This window comes from Trachinotus anak, unplaced genomic scaffold, assembly GCF_046630095.1.
Source record: "Trachinotus anak isolate AG129_WGS33_773 ecotype Australia unplaced genomic scaffold, CSIRO_AGI_Tana_v1 ptg000002l, whole genome shotgun sequence".
Taxonomy (NCBI): Eukaryota; Metazoa; Chordata; class Actinopteri; order Carangiformes; family Carangidae; genus Trachinotus; species Trachinotus anak.
In genome coordinates, this window is record NW_027273853.1 from 18,575,904 (window position 1) to 18,594,624 (window position 18,721).

At 42.9% G+C, this 18,721-nt stretch overlaps 1 protein-coding gene across 4 annotated transcripts in view; it reads left to right on the forward strand.

The window, feature by feature from the left end:
• Positions 1-18,721, forward strand: part of LOC139635948 (serine/threonine-protein kinase BRSK2) — a 155,471-nt gene that overhangs the window by 77,660 nt on the left and 59,090 nt on the right. For all 4 annotated transcript variants that reach the window (XM_071503554.1, XM_071503568.1, XM_071503563.1 and 1 more), the window contains exon 2: positions 13,977-14,071. In XM_071503554.1, coding sequence (XP_071359655.1) covers positions 13,977-14,071 — 95 coding nt within the window. The remainder of the gene's footprint in view (positions 1-13,976; positions 14,072-18,721) is intronic.

Here is an 18,721-nt window from a genome sequence, read left to right on the forward strand (position 1 = left end):
AGTTCACTGCTGCTGCAGTCAGCTTGGGGGTGCAGTCAGGCCGGTGACATTTTGAGAATGCCGAGCAACTAATGAAGACAATACGGAGTTTATTGATTAATGCTACTCGGAAAAAGGCTCATTTTTACATAGTTTATAGAGGCTGTGCTCTCTTGGCGATTCTGAAATTTGGCTATTCATGACAAAGTGATACCAGTATTAATGTAATGCATGGGTTACTGTTAGGGATGAGCTTCCCTGTTCTGGTTTATATAATGTGAGCCTTTATGTAATATGCTGTGCTCAACATTTTTTGAAATCCAATCTCTGCGTATGTTCACTGCCACACTGCATGGTAACGTCACTCTAAGAATGATTTCCATTATTGATTCATTTGATGATTATTTTGCTGATTAATCAATTAGTTTAGTGAAATATCAGAAAAGGTGGCACGTTCAAATCATTTGCTCTGGTTGAACAGCAGTCCAAAGATATTCTATTTCTAGTGCTATAAAACAGAGAAAAGTAAAATATTCTCCCATTTGAGGCTGGAACCAGCTACTTTTTTTTTTTTTTTTTAGATCCTTGCTTCACAAATATCTTAAATAAATAATCAGTTATCAAAAGTATCGCTGATTAATTTTCTGTTGCTTGAACTAATGGGTTCACCTCTACTTCCTGTGATCAGTATACAAATTGATGGAAATATCTTTCTGATCAATGGATTAATAGTTTTGTCATTTAACAAAAATGTACATAAAGAGCTTATCAAAGGCTCAGTGTTACAGACAAATTTGAAAAGCTTATAAAGATCAAGTGAGAAGCTGAGAGGATGAAGCCTCATTGTCCTGCGCCCTGTCTCTTTTTAAAGGTGGGTTTTGGTGGAGGAGAACGGGAGATGGGAGACAGGAAAGGAAGCATGCTATAGGGTGTGTGTGTGTGTGTTTGTGTGTGTGCGTGAGTATGTGTGTGGTGTGTGTACTCAGGCTCTCTGCATGTATCTTCTCCTGCAGTCCTGCATGTGGTGACAGGCTGACATCAGAGTAAAAGCCCCCTGAAGTCGTGTTGAACAGATGTCTCTCTGCTCTCTCAGTCTCCCCGGTGGTGGAATACATAGACCTGGCACTCTGTCGTCTCTCTCTCTCTCTCTCTCTCTCTCTCTCTCTCTCTCTCTCTCTCTCTCTCTCTCTCTCTCTCTCTCTCTCTCTCTCTCTCTCTTCTTTGTCTCTCTTTCCCTCTGTCTATTCGGTTTACTTTTCTAATAAAATTTGCTGTTCTTTCTTCAGTCGCCATACTTTTTAGACTCCCTTTCTTCTTCCATTTCTTTTTTTATTTTATCTCTTCTCCCTGTTCAGGCACAGTTTTCTTTGTCAGATGTCTGACTCTCAGAGCAGACTTTGCTCAGTAAAAAGGCCAGGTGAAACGGACTCTTGGTGAAGTGCCCTTGGTGTTCTGTTTTGTGTACTTTCTTTTAGTACTTCTCTGTGCATCTGTGTATGTCAGTGTGTGTGTGTGTCCAGTTTGTGTGTAGCTGCACTTTTTGTACAAGGCAATATTCCAAGCCCTGTGACGTGAGCCCTGTCTCTGAAAAAGCAGGCAATCTGGGTCTTGGCTTTTCTCCAGAACCACTTTCATTGCCATTCAGCAGTGGGATGTTGCTCACTGGAACACACGTGTGCACTGCTCATGCACACACACACGCACCCACGCAGAAACACAGCGAATCACTGATAAATATAGACGAGCTGAAGAGTGTTCGGGCAGGGTCAGAGCCCAGCTGTCTTTTGGGCTCAGTAAGACTTTCTCTTTTTGTCTCTTGTCTTGTGGAATTGGATATTTTCTTACAAACTCTCACTTATATGCATGCAGACACACACAAACACACACACACACACACATACACAAGCCACTGTTGTTATGGTAGGAACGCATGATGCAACAGCAGAGCCATCCCTCCTGATGTCCCCTGGGAAAAATGAAGAGAGGGAGGGGGGTGTGTTGAAGAAAAGAGAGACGTATCAGGCAACAACAAAAACAAGGGGAGACTGAGCGAGGAGGAAGAGTGACTGATTGACTGAGGAGAGGGAATATGGGACAAAGTGAAAATGATAGACGGAGTCAAGCTTGAGGGGGGGAGATGGAGACATGGAGAGAGAGAGAGAGAGAGAGAGAGAGAGAGAGAGAGAGAGAGAGAGAGAGAGAGAGAGAGAGAGAGAGAGAGAGAGAGAGAGAGAGAGAGAGAGAGAGAGAGAGAGAGAGAGAGAGATCAGGCTTACAGTGGCTAATAGAAATTCCCTTGTTGCCTCATTGAGATGCAACGGTGGCTTGGGTAATGAGCTAGCTGCCGCTGACGCATTGATTTAGCCAGAAGACTCGCTCAAATTATCCCACTCCTCAAGAGAGATGTCAACAGCTCCACCAATGGCCCGCCAGGGTAATTACCAACGCATCCACCCACCACGACACCCCCCTCAACTCGCCTTGTATTTCATTCTTCTACACAGCCCACTGTCTCCACCCCCTTCCCGCCTTCCTCTGCAGCCCCTCCCTTTGGGATGTCCCATAGCCAATATATGGGTTTGCATAAGTAGGTTTGCTAGTGGAAGCACATGCTGAGTGGCTTCAGGTGAACTTCTATGTGTATCCATGCTATGCTGGGAGAAGCAGTAGTATACTACTGTAGATGGTAGAACTGCAGGTAAAATAGCAATGAAAAAAAAAAATCTAGATATCCTTGAAAAGTGATTGTCACTGGGTGGAAAATTGTCTCTCGGCAAAAAAATAGTCATGTCCCTTTAAGATAATATGCAAATGACGATGTGTAATGGTGCTCTGCAGGATGTGCATCTAACATGGATTATGCATAGATTTAAAAATAGAGAAAACAGGGAAATAATCCAAATCAGATGAGTCAGATGAGTCAGATGAGTCACTAGCACGTACTGCTAGTGACTCTGAAAAAAAAAAAGGTTTATAAATGTGTAGATACACGAGAGCTTTTTTAAGACTGTATATTACTGTACAGCAGCTTTTATCAAAACAGGGTGGCACGGTGATTCAGCATCCCAGGGTTCACCCACTCTTGTTGATGCAGAGCATTATTTAGAAAGGTGTCCTTGCAAATATTCTGTAAAAATTGTCATATCGTCCACAGGCGTATTAATGATTTGATCTATTGGCCAAGTATGCAACCATTCTTAGCCTCTAAATTATGGAAGAAATCGAAATGCTTTCTCTCTCACTGGTGTTTTGTCAGCGGTGTTAGTAGCAAAGTGGACCAATCTAGGATTGAATTAATGCAACAATTCAAATCATGTCAGTGGTATATGTGGTATATCAGCCATTAGAATGAACAGAATTACAGTGAAGAGCTGGGCAGGAGCTGCCTGTGCTCGACTGTCTGCACGTGTCAACAGTTTTCACTGCTCTGGCTCCTAACATGGATGTTGAGTTGATATTTCTTGTGCTTTATTGTAAATGGGGGAAATATTCTATGCTGTACTGCAAGGCAGCTTTCTCGCACACACAATGCACACATCTTCATTGTTTCCGTGTCTTGAGGTGTTACCGTTTGGACTACATACTAATGGTGAAGCTTTCACACTTTGACCTTTCTCCTGTGCAGCATTTGTTTTACGTGAGTAGGGAATAAAGGCTCAACAAAGACATAGGAAGGTGGAAGAAAAGCCAGGAGAGGAAACCACTAGCTAGTATTTTGAACCTTTGCACTTTTGATCAGGGAAAGTTTGTGTGTGTGTGAAAATCAATGTCACACATCGGGGGGCGGCCCCCTGCCTCAAACATACACATACACAAACACACACACACACACACACACACACACACACTCTCTCCATATAGATCATTGTTCTGTCCTAGATCCACACCCTGCGGCTACACATAGGAACAACCTTGTGCATATTGACCATAATAGTGGGTTTTGTGCTCACCTTGGACAATCCCTCCTGCTGGTTTCTCTTTTTTTTCACTTATTTATAAAAGCGCTGAATGTCAAAAAAATGTATAAGTCAAGTCCTGTTTTGTTTTTGTTTTTTTCTCGGTCCATTTCTGTTTGATGTGTTTTCCTTCAGCTATAAGGATTGAAGTTCGTGGCTCTGAGTGGTTGCTTCTTGCTCTCCCCGTTAAACCATCATAGCGGGACTCATTTTCAGTCTATGTGCTCAAGCCGTCATCTCCCCTGCCTGCCCCAAAGTGGGAACGCGGCACCCTCATTGCCAATTAAACTCCAATCAACAAACGAAGATGGAGTGAGACATCAAATTACATCCAATATCCTCTCCCATACTCAAGCCTGTCTTTGCCAGCCGCAAATTAGCTTACAAATTAAGGCTCTGAAGATGGGAGAAGCCGAGTTTCCAGATAACAACCAAATAACATCCTGCATTTTGATGTATCGTTCCAACTTGGGTCCAGCTTCCTGCCTTCTCTTGATGTACAGAGAAAGTTTAGTTGAGTTTTTTTTCCTGGTCGAGCTTTGACTGTCCATTTCAATCTCCATTCGGAAGGAAGCTGGTTATTAAGACAAGTTGATGGGAACCTAGTCTGCTGCAGCTTGATCCATGTTTGGTAATGAAAATGTTGTATAGACAACTCAAACACAGTTAATTAATGAAATAACTCAAGCTGAATTATAGATGAGGAAGGTTGATTAATTGCTTCTTAGAGTCAGATTTACTCTCCACTCTCTTTCCCAGCCCACACAATTGGCCTGTCTGCGAGTCGGCCTGCCAGAAATGGGATGTTTCGTTGTTTTTTCTCTTTTTTTTGTGTTTTCGTGCATGTGTGTGATTGCACGTGTGTGAAAAAAAGAGAAAGAAGGCATCGCCGCCACCGCATGTCTCTACGGTTACAGTCAGGTTTTGTAATATTATCCAGTCAGGTGTTAATAATTCATACTTTTATATTGGGGGTTATCTAACACATGACATGCCGACAGTGTGCAGCTCTTTGAATGGTGTCGAGGGACTTCTCTCACTGAGAAGCCTATCAGAGAGTCGTCACCAAGGCACCAATCCTTAGCTCATCACGTCGCCTCTTCATTTGACTCCCGTCTCCCTTTAGGAGCGTGTGGGTGCATGTTTAGCATGCACAGACATATGTTTCAGGAGTGACACACATGTGCACGCCTGTCACGTCGTTTTCTGTGGCCACCATATCCATTTGTGTGTACAAGTATGTATATACTGGAGATGAGCGTGTGTCTGTGTGCATGCACATGTGCACGTGTTTGTCCCGTCTGCTGCTGCTGCTGCATTGGGCCTGGTGTGGCTAATTAAAAGAAGCCTGCTTGCATTATTCATGAGGCTGTAATTATACATTCCTTTTGCTGATCCCCAGTCAGAGGCATTAAAAATAGATCTGAGTCTCCATGCCCCACCCTTCTAGGCCCCACTTTCCCTTCGTGTTTTGACTATGTCTTCCCCAGCATCTCTCTATTTATCTAACCTTATCAGTATTTCTCCGTCTCACTGTCACTGGCCTCATTGTCATGGCCGTCTTTCTTTTTTTTCTTTTTTTTTATTTGTTCTTTCCATCCCTCCCTCCTCTCGTCTCCTCTGTATCTGCCTTCCATGTCTTCATTCACGTTTGCTCTGATGTTCCCATTTGGGATTCGGGCAGAACATTCCTCTGACAGTGTCACTCTCGCTCGGCTCTGTGGCCTGACCTCCAGTCACATCAGGCCAGAATTCAGAGCGGAATATTTAGAATCTGCGATGACATCTCGGCAGAAAGATTCAGAAGAGAAATCACTGCCTCTGATCTACTTAATGGAGAGACCGTAAAACCTCCACCCAAAAAGTTCTCCCTGACTTTCTTCTTTAATGTACAAGTTTGAATGACAAAAAAAATCTGCAGCAAACCCAATCTTTTGTACTCAAATGTGAGATGGCTTCAGTACTTATAAACTAGAGTATGGATATGTGGCAAATAAGAATATTTGGTATGTCTGCCATATGCTTCCAGCACAAAGTCATCAACATCCAAGAACTTTTTGCACAGTCAAATACATGACAGCCTGAACTTTCTGAGCTATTTTCTGCTGTGCAATCATGCGTTATTTACCGCTGGCAATGAGACTTATGAGACTTGTTTGCCTTGCTGGCAGAAAAGAGTGTGTGACGCTTGTGTCTTCCACTGTGCAGGTGATGAGCTTCTGAGGAAATATTTGTGCATATATTTTCATAATTGTAAGGCTGATTCAGAAAGGGGTGGGAATTTAGTAAGATCTGCCAATCAGAGAGCTTGTTAGCTAACTAAGTGGATCGCTCAGTAGTCGCTGCCTCTGGGCGATCCGCTCAGTTGTTCTCATACTTGTTTCAGAATTTGGAAAAAATAGATCACTGCCTTGAAGCCACCCAGTACTTTGGGTTTGTTGGGGGCTGTATCATGTAAATGTAGTTGTGTAAATGGGATTGGCCCCCCATGTGTGAGAAACAGGAGAAATGCACATGTTTCCTCTGGATGTACAGTACAGCTCTGTGTATGTGTGTTTACATGCATGTTTATTGATAATCATTTTTATCAGTTATGCAGTTTTATCAGAGTTAATCAAGATAAACACAGTCCACACACATTTAGTCTTCAATCAGCAGTATTGAAATTATTGGTTGAAATCTGGGTACAGTTTCTGTAGCTCAAAATGCTAAGACCTAAATTGGCTCTTAGCAATTTTCATGCATATATTGAGCTGTCTGATGGAGAGAAATTGATCATATCTGAACCAGGGCTAATGGTGTAAATCCATATTATTCAAGAATAATAATAATAATGGAGTCCACTCTCCATCACTCCATCAGGTCAAAGCACTGTTGGAATAAAAGACTGTTTTAATTAGCTAAGAAATGCCCTGGAAAGGGGGAACACAGGAAAAAAAAAAATCATTATTCATTTCTGTTGTCAGTAAAGGACCGTTATTGTTGTATTTACCAAAAGAATCCTGTTTTGTGCAGAGAGTTCACTTATAAGGGAGGTTTCTGTATGCATGCGTCAGTGTGCCTCCCTCCTCGCTCCAGCACTCCAGGGCTAAACTGCTCTTCCTGCTTTTGAAGCTGTTCTGTTGGTCTGGGCCTCTGTTGTTGCTGATGTGGTTGCTGTTGCTTTGGCTGGTAGGGTTTAGAGGGTTGCAGGGGAATTCAGGCTGGGTAGACTAACGTCACGGCTGACTGAAAATGCAAGAACAGTGAGAGAGGAGGTGGAGGAATGGAGGAGATAGAGATTTAGTGAATGAAGAGGGTGGTAAGAAGCGGCGGGAGAGAGACAGACAGAGGGAGTGCATTCATTGAGGAGCGAGTGAACATTGTTTGATCTTCGACATGCTGTCTCCCTCCTGCACAGTATGACTCAACAGCTTTCTGCTGGCACATTCCCTATCTTTCTCTCTTTTCTTCTCTGGATAGATGAGAGGATGAAGAGAGAGAAGGGGAGATAAACGAGTTAGAAAACACTGACTGACTGGGTAGAGAAGAAATGAGGGCAAAATATGGCAGAAACTGAGAAATGAGGGAAGGATGGAGTAACTAAACAGAAAGCGGAAACAGATTTTGTGGCAGGGATACACTGTTGCACATCTGCGCATCTACAGTCCTGTGCTTCATATAAATACTGTTTTCCACAGAGTAATGGGGTCAGGCCAATTAAAATCCAACAAAATCAATAAGCCCACATTCAACATGCACACATTTGTTATTAATTTATGTCTCATTTATTTTAGTTTTATTCACCTGTCATATATTTGCATCCAGGGTTGAAAACAATTGCTGAGCTCTGCCTATGTACACATACTGTATAATGTAAACAACAGTAGTTGTGGGAGGGATTCGCTACATTTTTCATCTATAAATGCACTTGTACTATATGAAGGAATTAATTTGTCATAACCCTTTCTGTCTGGCACTTTGTTATCACCAGCGCATACAAAACTGTAATGAAGAATATACAGTTGAGCTCCAGGAAAACATGTATTTCTATTCTAGTCACCACCCACAGATGTTTGATATTACAGAAAGTCTATGTAGAGCTAACAAAACTGACGAGAGCATAATTTCATTAGATTATTTCACCTTCCTGTTATTGAAATCAGACTGTGTGCTTGTGTACTTACATGAACAACAGAGAGAGTGAGAAGGACAGCACACAGATCCATGATCGGTCTTCAACTCCTGCCCTCTTCCCTGGTGGAGGGGGATTCCCACGCCCCTGCCTCAGTGGTTTTCCATCTGACCAGGAGGTGTTGTAGGAGTAAGCCCTGGTAGCATGTTGTGTTTCCTTTCAAACACTGATCCCAGTACAGAGCTGTAGCCCCCACGTAGAGCATTCAGGGTTAGAGAGCATAAGTGGAAAGCGGCTCACAGATCTGTGCCTGAGGGCTATGAGCTACTCAGAGCCAGCACCTCAGGGAGAGAAAGCTAAGCCAGCATAAGCGACTACCATCTGCTGGCATTGGCTTAGGGCTTCTGAAAGATCAAGTTTGAAAGTGAGAGAGGTGTGCAAGTGGAGACATCTCTTTTTCATCCTTCGCCTTCCTCTCCTAGTAGTCCCTTCCAGATGGATATTAAGCTATCCAGTAATGATCTTTAACCGCATGGATGCCAGTGCTGTGAGGAGGATAAAGCTGAAAGCACTGACCTTGTGTGTGCCTCCGTGGATGTGTGTGCAGGTGGAGATCATAAAGTGCCTCTCCTAGAGTCAAACACAAGCAGGGTGTTCCTGTCCTCTCGCCTCTCTGCTCTCCTTCTTTCTATCTCGGTGCCTCAGATTGGTGGCAGGGAAAATAAGGGCTCACAGACAAGGTCCTTCTCCTCTCTTACCTGCTCCTCCTAGGATGTCCCAGCTCTGCCCGATGATAAATTAACCATGGATCGATATGTTTTGGCAGCTGGAACAGGAAGAACTCTGACAAGTCAACACAGAAGGAGACAATGGCTCTCTCACTGGGAGTGGAGGTCTCCTGGCCAGGCTAACTCCCATAATATGTCAAACAATTCAAATAAAGTGCTTTACACTTGTAGGGTCCTAAAGCTCAGTCAGATAAACTGCCCTCCTACTATTCCAGACATTTCTCTCAACTTGGTTATGACATGTGTTCCAAAAGTTCATCTACATGCTGCCGTGATGAATATACTGACACCAGTCAGAGATGTTTTCCAGAGCAGACGTCAACAAGTTCAGCCGTGATATCATGAAACACAATCACTTGAAGAGACGGTGAAGTGAGACAAAAAGCTCATTAACAAATCAGTGCTGGCACATGGCTCAGTGATGCAGTGCAACAGGCGCGCTGCCAGAATGTTCTTTAGTTTTTGAGAAGTGGTTGATTAGTAACATTTTCACAACTCTGTGAAGATGTTGTTAATTAACTCATTTCATTATTGATGAGTTACTAGAGCCGTGGTTCCCAGTGTCTTCTCTTTCCGTCCTTTCTTTCTTTCTTTCTTTCTTTCTTTCTTTCTTCTTTCGACTCTTTATTTCTTACCCTCAGTTCTTTAGCCTACTTCTCTGAACGGGCCAGCTCTGCGGACGCAATCAGTTCAGCTTTTATTCAAAACCTTTATTATTCATCCCCGATTTGTCAAAGCCAGCGGGGTGATGATTGAAACCATTCCACTTCGAAGCCATGCAGCAGCTTCCAGCGCAGTGCAGCAAAACACTGCTGGCCTCTGATGTTCACTGAGCCATGGACCAAAGTTCTCATTCTGTGTCTTTCTCCAGCAGTCCCTCCACATTACATCATTAATCACAGAGGCACATGGAAAGTAGAGAGTGCAGAGCAGGGGATGGAGGCCAGGGGTCAGTCGATGGTGGCCCCTACAGCCCATAAGTCCCTGGCTGGTGTCATTATTCTGACATTGTTGTGAAGGCGAGAGCTTTTGATGCTATTGATTTGGGAGGGCGGCGAAGGAGAGGAGAGATCGATGCACTTGCTAATTCAGAACTCAGGTCGGCTGCACAGCCTGCTTTTGTCCATGCATGTGCTAATGAAAAGTAAATAAGTGTACAGTATATGTGACAATACCAGTCTGCATGTGTGTCCCTGGTCCGGGTAATGAATTACCTGTATGTGACACTTGATCACGACACAGTGCTGTCCTCTCCAATAAGTAATTACAAACACTTACCAGCTGCACATACAGGTGTACTCTTGCAATTAAAATGAAATGTAATCCATTTGCTCACACACACAATTATGCACAGACACTGACAACTGTAGCTTTAATCTCTCTGAGTCTCTGACCCTTTTGTGCTCTCAGTCAAAGCTTTACTTTTGAGGGTATGTTCAAAGACAGCCTACCTGGCTCAGCCCAGATTTAGATGAAAACCTGGTTTCTTCTTTGGCATCTCTGGAACACCCTCCCCCCTCGCCTCACCACTTCAGGTTGAGCTCAGAATATTCACACAGAGCTGCAAGTGTTTCCTCTCGGGTGCTATCACAGACAGGTAAAAAAGGGCACAGGGAGTATCAGGCAATCACCCTCATTACAGGACATTAGAGAGCAGGGGGCTGAGCAGTTAATTTTGGGTCATGGAGAGGCTGATGTTAATTAGATATTACAACATACTTGAGACAGATTAAGTCACATTTATGGTGAGGAAACCTTATGTCGTTAATTGCAGTTTTCTGTTGGAAGAGAATGTCGGGCTTGTGCAGAAGGCATTAAAAAATGATTTAGTAGTATATAATCACAGGGATATCAGGTGTTAAGGCTGAAACATGCTTTGGTATAGATACATGGAAAAGTGAAAAGTGTCTCTGCAGCAATGCAGAGAGTGGGTTTCTGAGCAACCGCAGCTGCACAACCAATAACTCAACCACATGTGTCTGTATCTGCAGTCCTGCGCTTCAAACAGAATGCTGTTTCATTGAGCCAAACCAAAAGCTGAAAAACACACATTATTATTTATTCTATTGTCTGGTTTGTTTTATTTATTGCTTTGCCTTTTTCAATCCCTAGTTGAAAACTGTTTTTCTTTTGCTGTACATTCTGGTTTGGTAAATATGATTCAGTCTCTAGTGCACACTTTGAAATTATGTACAAATACTGTGTGTTGGCAAACAGCTGCATGGATGTCAGACCCACACATTATAACATATTCTCGACAGTTTTTATGCTCTATTAGTGGGAATATACTATCTGTAGGCCTGGTTTTATATGAAGTTCAACAATTTTTAGGAAGGTAATATACTGTGTTTTAATAACATTGTTGATCTCTGGAGTTTTCATATAGTGCTGTTCAAAATTTTAATTTGTCCATATGTTTGGTTTATGACTAAATACTTACAAAGTCAGTGACATTCCCATCGGTCTTGGCTGCACTTTGTGTATAGTGCTTAGCAAATGTTAGCTCGCTAACATGCTCAACTAAGATCGCGAACATGGTAAACACTGTCCCTGCTTAGTTAATGTCATCGTCTTAGCATTGCCATTGTAAGCGTGTTAGTATGCTGACAATAGCATTTCAGTCAAATCATCCATGTGCCTAAAAGTGCAGCCTCACAGAGCTGCTAGCATGGCAGCAGTCTCTTAATCGCGTGACAATTTCATTGCTCACAAAGTATATTTTGTGGATTTTAGTTTTGCAAGTAGCCTCACATGTGACAGGGGAAACTTTTGAGGACTCATCACGGCTTCACATCGCAGCCTGATATTCCTCAGGTGAGCATGATGTTGGTGAGGAATTTCAGTGTTGCTCAGGGACTCCTGATCTCCTGTACGTAACGTTTGCTTGCTACTGTTACACCGCCAGTGACCAAACAGGATACCAAAATGATGATAATTTGCCCAAAAAGACCAATGGGCCAGTTTTATCTACTGCTGCCACATTTTGTGATTGAAGCTGATGTGATGTTATTCCGTGATCATTTGTTCTATTTTATTATGTCTTTTGCTGTTGTTTGTCGTGATTTTTATCTATGTGGTATAAAAGAAGCTTATGGCTTATGTCCCAGTGTGTTATGTACTGAACGTCCTTGTAAAAGTTCATTTCAATCCATACACAAAGTGGTTGTAAAATCATAATGTGCTGTGTTCCCAAGCATATTTCCCTTCTGCTAATGCGCCCTCTGCTCACAAAAACACAGGCACTGGAGGAAGATGGATAGTGAGGCAAATAATCCAGTTAACTTTTCATGTGTTTGCAGGCAGATATTTTCTCTTTAATGTGTTTATCATGACTTATGAGCTTCTCTATAGCAGCCATTAACATATGATTACCATCACAAGGCTAATGGGTTTGTCTGTTGTTCTCCCTTCTGCTCAACTGCCTCAACCCCTCTTTGGTAGCATTCACTTCCGTCTTATCTCTCTGTCACTCTCTCTCTCTCTCTCTCTCTCTCTCGCCTCCTCTCCTCCATGTGTCTCCGCTCTCTGCCCCCGCGGCCCCTCAACTCCCAAGCCAGTGCCTCACTCCCACACAGTGCTCTCCATTATTGCTTAATTATCTGTGGCCTGTCATTTGAATAATGTGCTATCCCTGACTTTCAATCGCTTTCACGTTTTCCGTTCATCTCTCACATGCTCTTTATTATATACTTCTTCTCTATCTCCCTCTGCTCCTTCCTCCATCTCTCCCTCACCTTATTGACGTCTGTCTGGCGTCAGAACACTTCTTTCTGCTTTCACCGCCTCCTCAGAGCCCATTGACGCTCCTGTTGTGTTGGTTCATACAGGAATCAAACTATGAGACAGACAGTGGGAGAGCAAGCTAGAAGCCGGCGAAAGTGTGGTTCATGTCAGCCAACCAGTTGCTGCAGGACATTACTTTCTTTCTCTCCGTTGACGTGCTTCTCACCGTAACTGCACCATTTCAGTCTTAGGCACTTATTAACTTAATTCCACCATCGTCTGTCAGCATGAGAGTGACAAGAAATCAAAGAATCCACAATATTTCACTTTGGTGTTTCTATAAATTCTGTGTGCCAGCCATTAGAGAGCTCAAACGATGTAGTTTACAAAGTCAAAAATCATCTTCTGTTGTCTCCAAAATCCCTGCAGCACTGCGGAGCCATTGGGGAAATCAATAATAGAGAGGCGACATTTATTTGTGCAGGGGTGTGTGTTAGTTTCATTTTGTAAGTAATCTATCTGACGCAAACATCTTTGTAATGTGTGTGCACTTCGGTGGTCCCTGGCAGAGAATGGATTAGTGCTGTCATTATAGCTCCCATGTATTAAATACACACAAACACACCACTTTGTTCCACTGTAACTGTACAATCACTGAGGTATCCCTGGCTGTTTTCTACATTGTTTGTGGCTGAACTAAAGATACCTGGGGACATTTACTGAGGCAAAGCAGCGGATATGCTTTTGTGGTTATGTGGCGAATCATAGGATTCATGTGAGTCTTGATTGAAAGTTTGTGTGTGAATCCCAATAGTACCGACTGTCATGGTGTATCAAACGCTCAAATCTCTCCCCGTGCGTCAGTGTGTTTGTGTCATGAAGTAAAGGGTAATGTTTTCTGCTTGGGTGCCGAAATGTGACAACCTAATTTACTCTCCCACAGCTTGGTGCAGTGTTGCTCCGGTCCTGTCCTCTCCGCTCTGTTTGTTACAACTACCTTTTATTACCTTTTAGCAAACTCAACACAACTGCATTACAGCCACTTTAGTACATTATAGGAATCAATAACACAAACGACCCACTCGCTTATTGCCTTTATGTCTCAAACAAACCCCAAAGGGGAGTTTATTTAAGGAACTGTCTACACTTCTGAGGTCATTATTAGCAAACTGTACATGAGGTCAAGGGCCATTTTACATTGGTCTGGTTAGCCAAAAAAAAAAAAAAAAGCACACATCACTTTAATGTGACAGTCCATTTTAAATGCCCCAGCATAATGTGCTCACTAGGACCTGACATTCAGTGCAGTGCATATTTATCGTTCACTTTCGTCTATCGTCTTGCTATCAGTCCTACATAAGCACAGTGTTTGACCATCTTACCTAATAAATTGTGTGTTTCCTGTTTATGTTGCAGGGTTGGTTAAGCTTGGAGTCCACTGTGTAACATGCCAGAAAGTCGCCATAAAGATTGTCAACCGTGAGAAACTCAGCGAGTCAGTACTAATGAAGGTAAGTTCACAGCTTTCAGTTCTTTTAAGTGGTCTTCAGTGTTACTACTGAGCTTAGTGAAGGTTTTAACTTAAATTATTCCATGTTTGCGTATGTGAAGAGGGCAAGTACTTATGAAACAAGACTAGGTAAGAACCTAGTATATGGGTGGACGGTGTTTCAGCCTTTTATCTTTTTGCTTCTCTCCTCTCTCTTTGTTCACATATACACTATTTTAATACAGCCAAAATCCCAATAAAGCTGTTTTTCTGTTTCTGTTGTCAGACAACGGAACAAGTATGAAATAGTGACTGAAATGTGCCCTATTAGGACTACATGCTAACCAGTCACTTCCAAGCCATTTCCAAACTGCTGCTCTGCACTGCCAAAAATCCTGAATGTCAACTCAGTGACTTGAGAAAGTTTAATATTTTTCAAGTTTCCAACAGCCTTCAAAAATTTAGCATGCTCTGGTGTCCTGTTGGCACAGTGGTACACACCACATAACCATAGTGACCCTTTTGAAGTCTTGCTGTGAACCTTCATTCCTCTTTCTCCCCCCACAGTCTTAATATGCAGTAGCCCAGCTGAATGAAGCAGTACTAAAAGTCTGTCAGCTATGACTGGGTAGTGATGTCCCTGAAAGAGCCACCTCTTTGACACAAAATCTGGGCTGGCTGCCAGCTAGCGTTTCAAAAGTCAAAAATTAGAAGGAGTGGACTGCTTGAGTGAAGTCTAAATTTCAACATAAATCAATGGCTGATCTTGCAAAAACTGTTTGAATATAAGTGATTTATATCATAATAAACCCAATGAAGAGTGGAATCACTGGCTGAGTTAGTGACAGTGGGTCTTTGAAGCAGCTGATTTTCATCCTTTTCAAATTTCAAACTGAAGGAGTCAGCTGTTTGGCTCCCCTGCCAGGAGTGAGAGCCACCAAGTAATCCTGGGCAAACACAACAATAAATCAGGTTTCTGCAGCTGTAATTGCTCGAGCCCCACTCCAAAATGCTTCACAAACTTCTACAAGAAAAACTCCTTTTTATGATTTTCCCACATTGAAGGATACAGTAGAGATTTTTTTTATATTACATCTCAGGGCCCCTGCTGAGCAACTCTATTCAGTGCCCGCTCAAAATTGGCATGCTGCAAAATTGTGCCCTTGTGCTGATGGAATAGTTGTAAAGAAACCAAAGAGAGCAGGAATATAGAAGACAACAAGACGCTGCAACCTGAAAATTGTCTTTCACAGGACACATGCAGAGAGAAGTGCCTTCTGTAATTGTTTGCTTATGAGCTGGAAAGCAGGCAGCTGATGGGTTTGCTCACAGTACAGGTTATCTGCAAATGGAAAATCCCTCTGTTTTGCATCACTTTTGTGGCAAAATCATTAGACTTTAGATGAAAAGCACTCCGCGCTCGGATATTGCTGTTTGATAAACAGTCGGTATTAATCAGCTTCTTGCTGTGTCAGAGTCTCCCTGACTCTTTTTCACTTATTGCCGCCTTGTTCCGGAAGTCTTCCTCTCTTTCTCTCTCTCTCTTATTCAGCTCAACATGCACTGTAATATTTTCATGAGGGAAAGACAGGTCATTTCTGTTGCCTCGGCGCTGACAGAAGTATTATTAGTTGTAGTAGAAGAAGTTGGTGGAGCAGTTGTACTGTGTGACAGCAGTGAGGAAGGTAGCAGGATGATGTCCCGACCCAGGTGTCTCACATTGTGCTGTCCCGCAGAGGAAAATGATAGTAACAGATGCCAAACACTGACAGGCTTCCGACAGGACCGAGGCTTTTGCTGAAGCTGCAGTTCAGAGCCAATTACTGAACTCAGCCATTGTCACTCTTCTCTCAGCTGCTGGGCATTAGTGTGTGTGTGTGTGTGTGTGTGTGTGTGTGCATGTCTGGAACAGCAGGTGTGTGTTCATGTATGTGCCAGTAGGGAATGAATTATGCAGGAGCCAGGGGACACTGTGATTTTATTGAAACAGTTTTAATGTGTCTTGTAAGTTTGTGAATAAAAGCCAAAAATCGTAATCAATCGCCAATCATCAGTTCCTCTACCAATAGTGAACAAGGTGCTTTCAGTTATGGATTGGATGCATAAAATTTGTGTGAGCGTTTGTCTATCTGTAGTTGTGGTGTAGATTGTGACGGGTAATGCTTTTGTAGAAAAAGTGCGTGTGATCTTATGTGTGTGTGTGTTTGTCATCCCGATGTAACACAGGAGAATTCAGCATTTCACAGAGTTTCTCATTGACACAGTATACTGTAAACATGCAGTGTTGTCTATGTGTCAGCATTTCTGTGTGTTTATGTGCAGCGTGTGTATTGATTTGTCCATTGACCTCTGATAGAAGCCACCATTAAAATCCAAAGCCGCTGTATCAATGTACATTGTGAATATATACAGTGAATTGTCAAGCATAAGACCACACTGTAGGTGTTGGTGGTAGTTTCGGGACACACTGACATTGGTGTCGCACATGAGATTACAAATCCACTCCCCTATTCTAAGGGTTTTTACTTTGGCTGGACAGGTGTTTTCTGACTCAAATCCAGCAGCCACTTCCCCATATTCCCAGTGTGTTGCACTTCACAGTCTTATGTGTCTGTTCTCCGGCCTGCCTGTGTGGCTGTCAGACTGTCAGAGTGATCGGCCCGCACTCTACAGCAGAGTGCAGGCTCAGACTGTGAAATGTCACCTTTTAATATGCTAATGTATTGGGTCCCAATGGTGCCATTAGGGGAGAATCTGACTCTCCTGGACAGGTGTGTGTGTGTGCAACACCACTGACAACACACAGTCATGCATACACATAAAGGCCATGCACACACTCACAAAAGTTCTCAAGAGTGTGTGTACATGTGTCATATTCATATGTATGTGCACGAACACATCGTCCATGGCACACGTCATCCCTCTACGTCTGTCCTTCCCCTGACTGGCCTTGCGAGTCAGGGGTCTGTGGAGACGAGGAGACGGACTGAATTAATTGTCTCTGAATATCTGGCAGAGAGGTCTCTCCTCCTCTCACTGTGTGTTGAACTTTATATAACTAATGTTGAACTCTGTAGCCCACAGGGCCACTGGCTATGACACTACAGACCCAAAAAGACATTGAATTGTCTTGGATAATGAATTTGTCTATGAACTTTATGTCAGTTTGTAACCAGGGAATGAGCCGTGACTACTTCAAAGACCAAGTGCAGCCTAATGTTTTATTTTTTTCCCCCACTTCTAAGCAGAAAGCTGAACAATGGAGTTAGCTGAATGGTAATAAGAGTTGCCGTCAGTGGGAAGTGGCTGCCTGTCATGTTTCAGATGATGAGAAAGAAGCAGACAGGAAGAGAATACACAATATGTGCACATATGACAGTATGTCAGCAGTCATTGGCACTAGGGCCAAACAGAATGGAGTGTGGTGATCCGATACAAAGTGAAGCCCAGAACTAACATTGTATGTGTGAGCGTGTGTGTGTGTGTGTCTGTGTGTGTGTGGATGTGGGTGTATCTCCAGGGAGTAGTTAATGTTTCTGAAACTCTGCCAGCCCTCTCTCTCTCTCCCTCTCTCCCTCTCTCCCTCTCTCCCTCTCTCTCTCTCTCTCTCTCTCTCTCTCTCTCTCTCTCTCTCTCTCTATGGCTCCCTCTCCCTCTCTCACTGCCATGTTTCTGTGGCGTGGAGCCGTGGGGTTGAGAGATAAATAGAGATAGAGAGAGAGAGAGAGAGAGAGAGAGAGAGAGAGAAGGGGGGCGAAAGAGAGCAAGGCTCAGGGGAGAGAGAGAGATGGACATGCTGTGAGAAACCCTGCTGAGACAAGATAACACAGACGCCTTCGTGGGTACACCCCATCTCTACTCACGTTTTCTTTCAGGAGTGTGTTTTCTTCTTGAGCTATTAAAGCGACATTCACACATATGGTGTGGCCAGATCGTTGCCATGTGTAAAATAACAAGCACCAGTGGATTTAAATGCCTGGTGACTTGTAGACATAATGAGTAAGAAAACTCAGAGGTCAAAGTGCTGGATAAGCCACAGAACATGCGACATGCGACATATCCCTGTCTACTGAGAGGAGAGACTGAACGTCTTGCATGCTCTTGTCACAACAATGTGACAACTCTGTAATTGCCAGTGCCATGAGAATTCTGGGAAATAAAACTTGGTTCACAAGCCAGAAAAGACTCCAATAAACAGAGCTTGATTACAATGTTAGTGCTAACATAATACCAGAGTTTCAGTACCAATAGTAAAACAAAACTTGCTTTGTTCCTTACTTTGGCAAATCCAAATGTGTTTTTCTACAAATGTTTAATACTTAATGTTGCCTAAACACACACAACTGTAAAGGATTGTTGCCTCAAGTAGAATATCTTAAAACTACACATTTTTTAATTTTAAATCAAGAACTATTTCATTGAAGAAAAAAATATTATGAATCTCACCAGACATTGTCATCATCAGCTTTTCAGCTTTTACTTGACAGTTTACTTGGTGCCAAAGACACATTTCAGTCAGCAGGGGAAAAAAAGCGTTCAATCCTCTGATAAAGCATGTTGACATGTTAATTCTGACGCAGCTGAAAGTGTCTCGTTTAGTTACTTTTGTTGAGCACTTGTGTCATTTCTCAGTCTGTTATTGCCATGTTTCTAAGCTCCTTCTGTAACACTC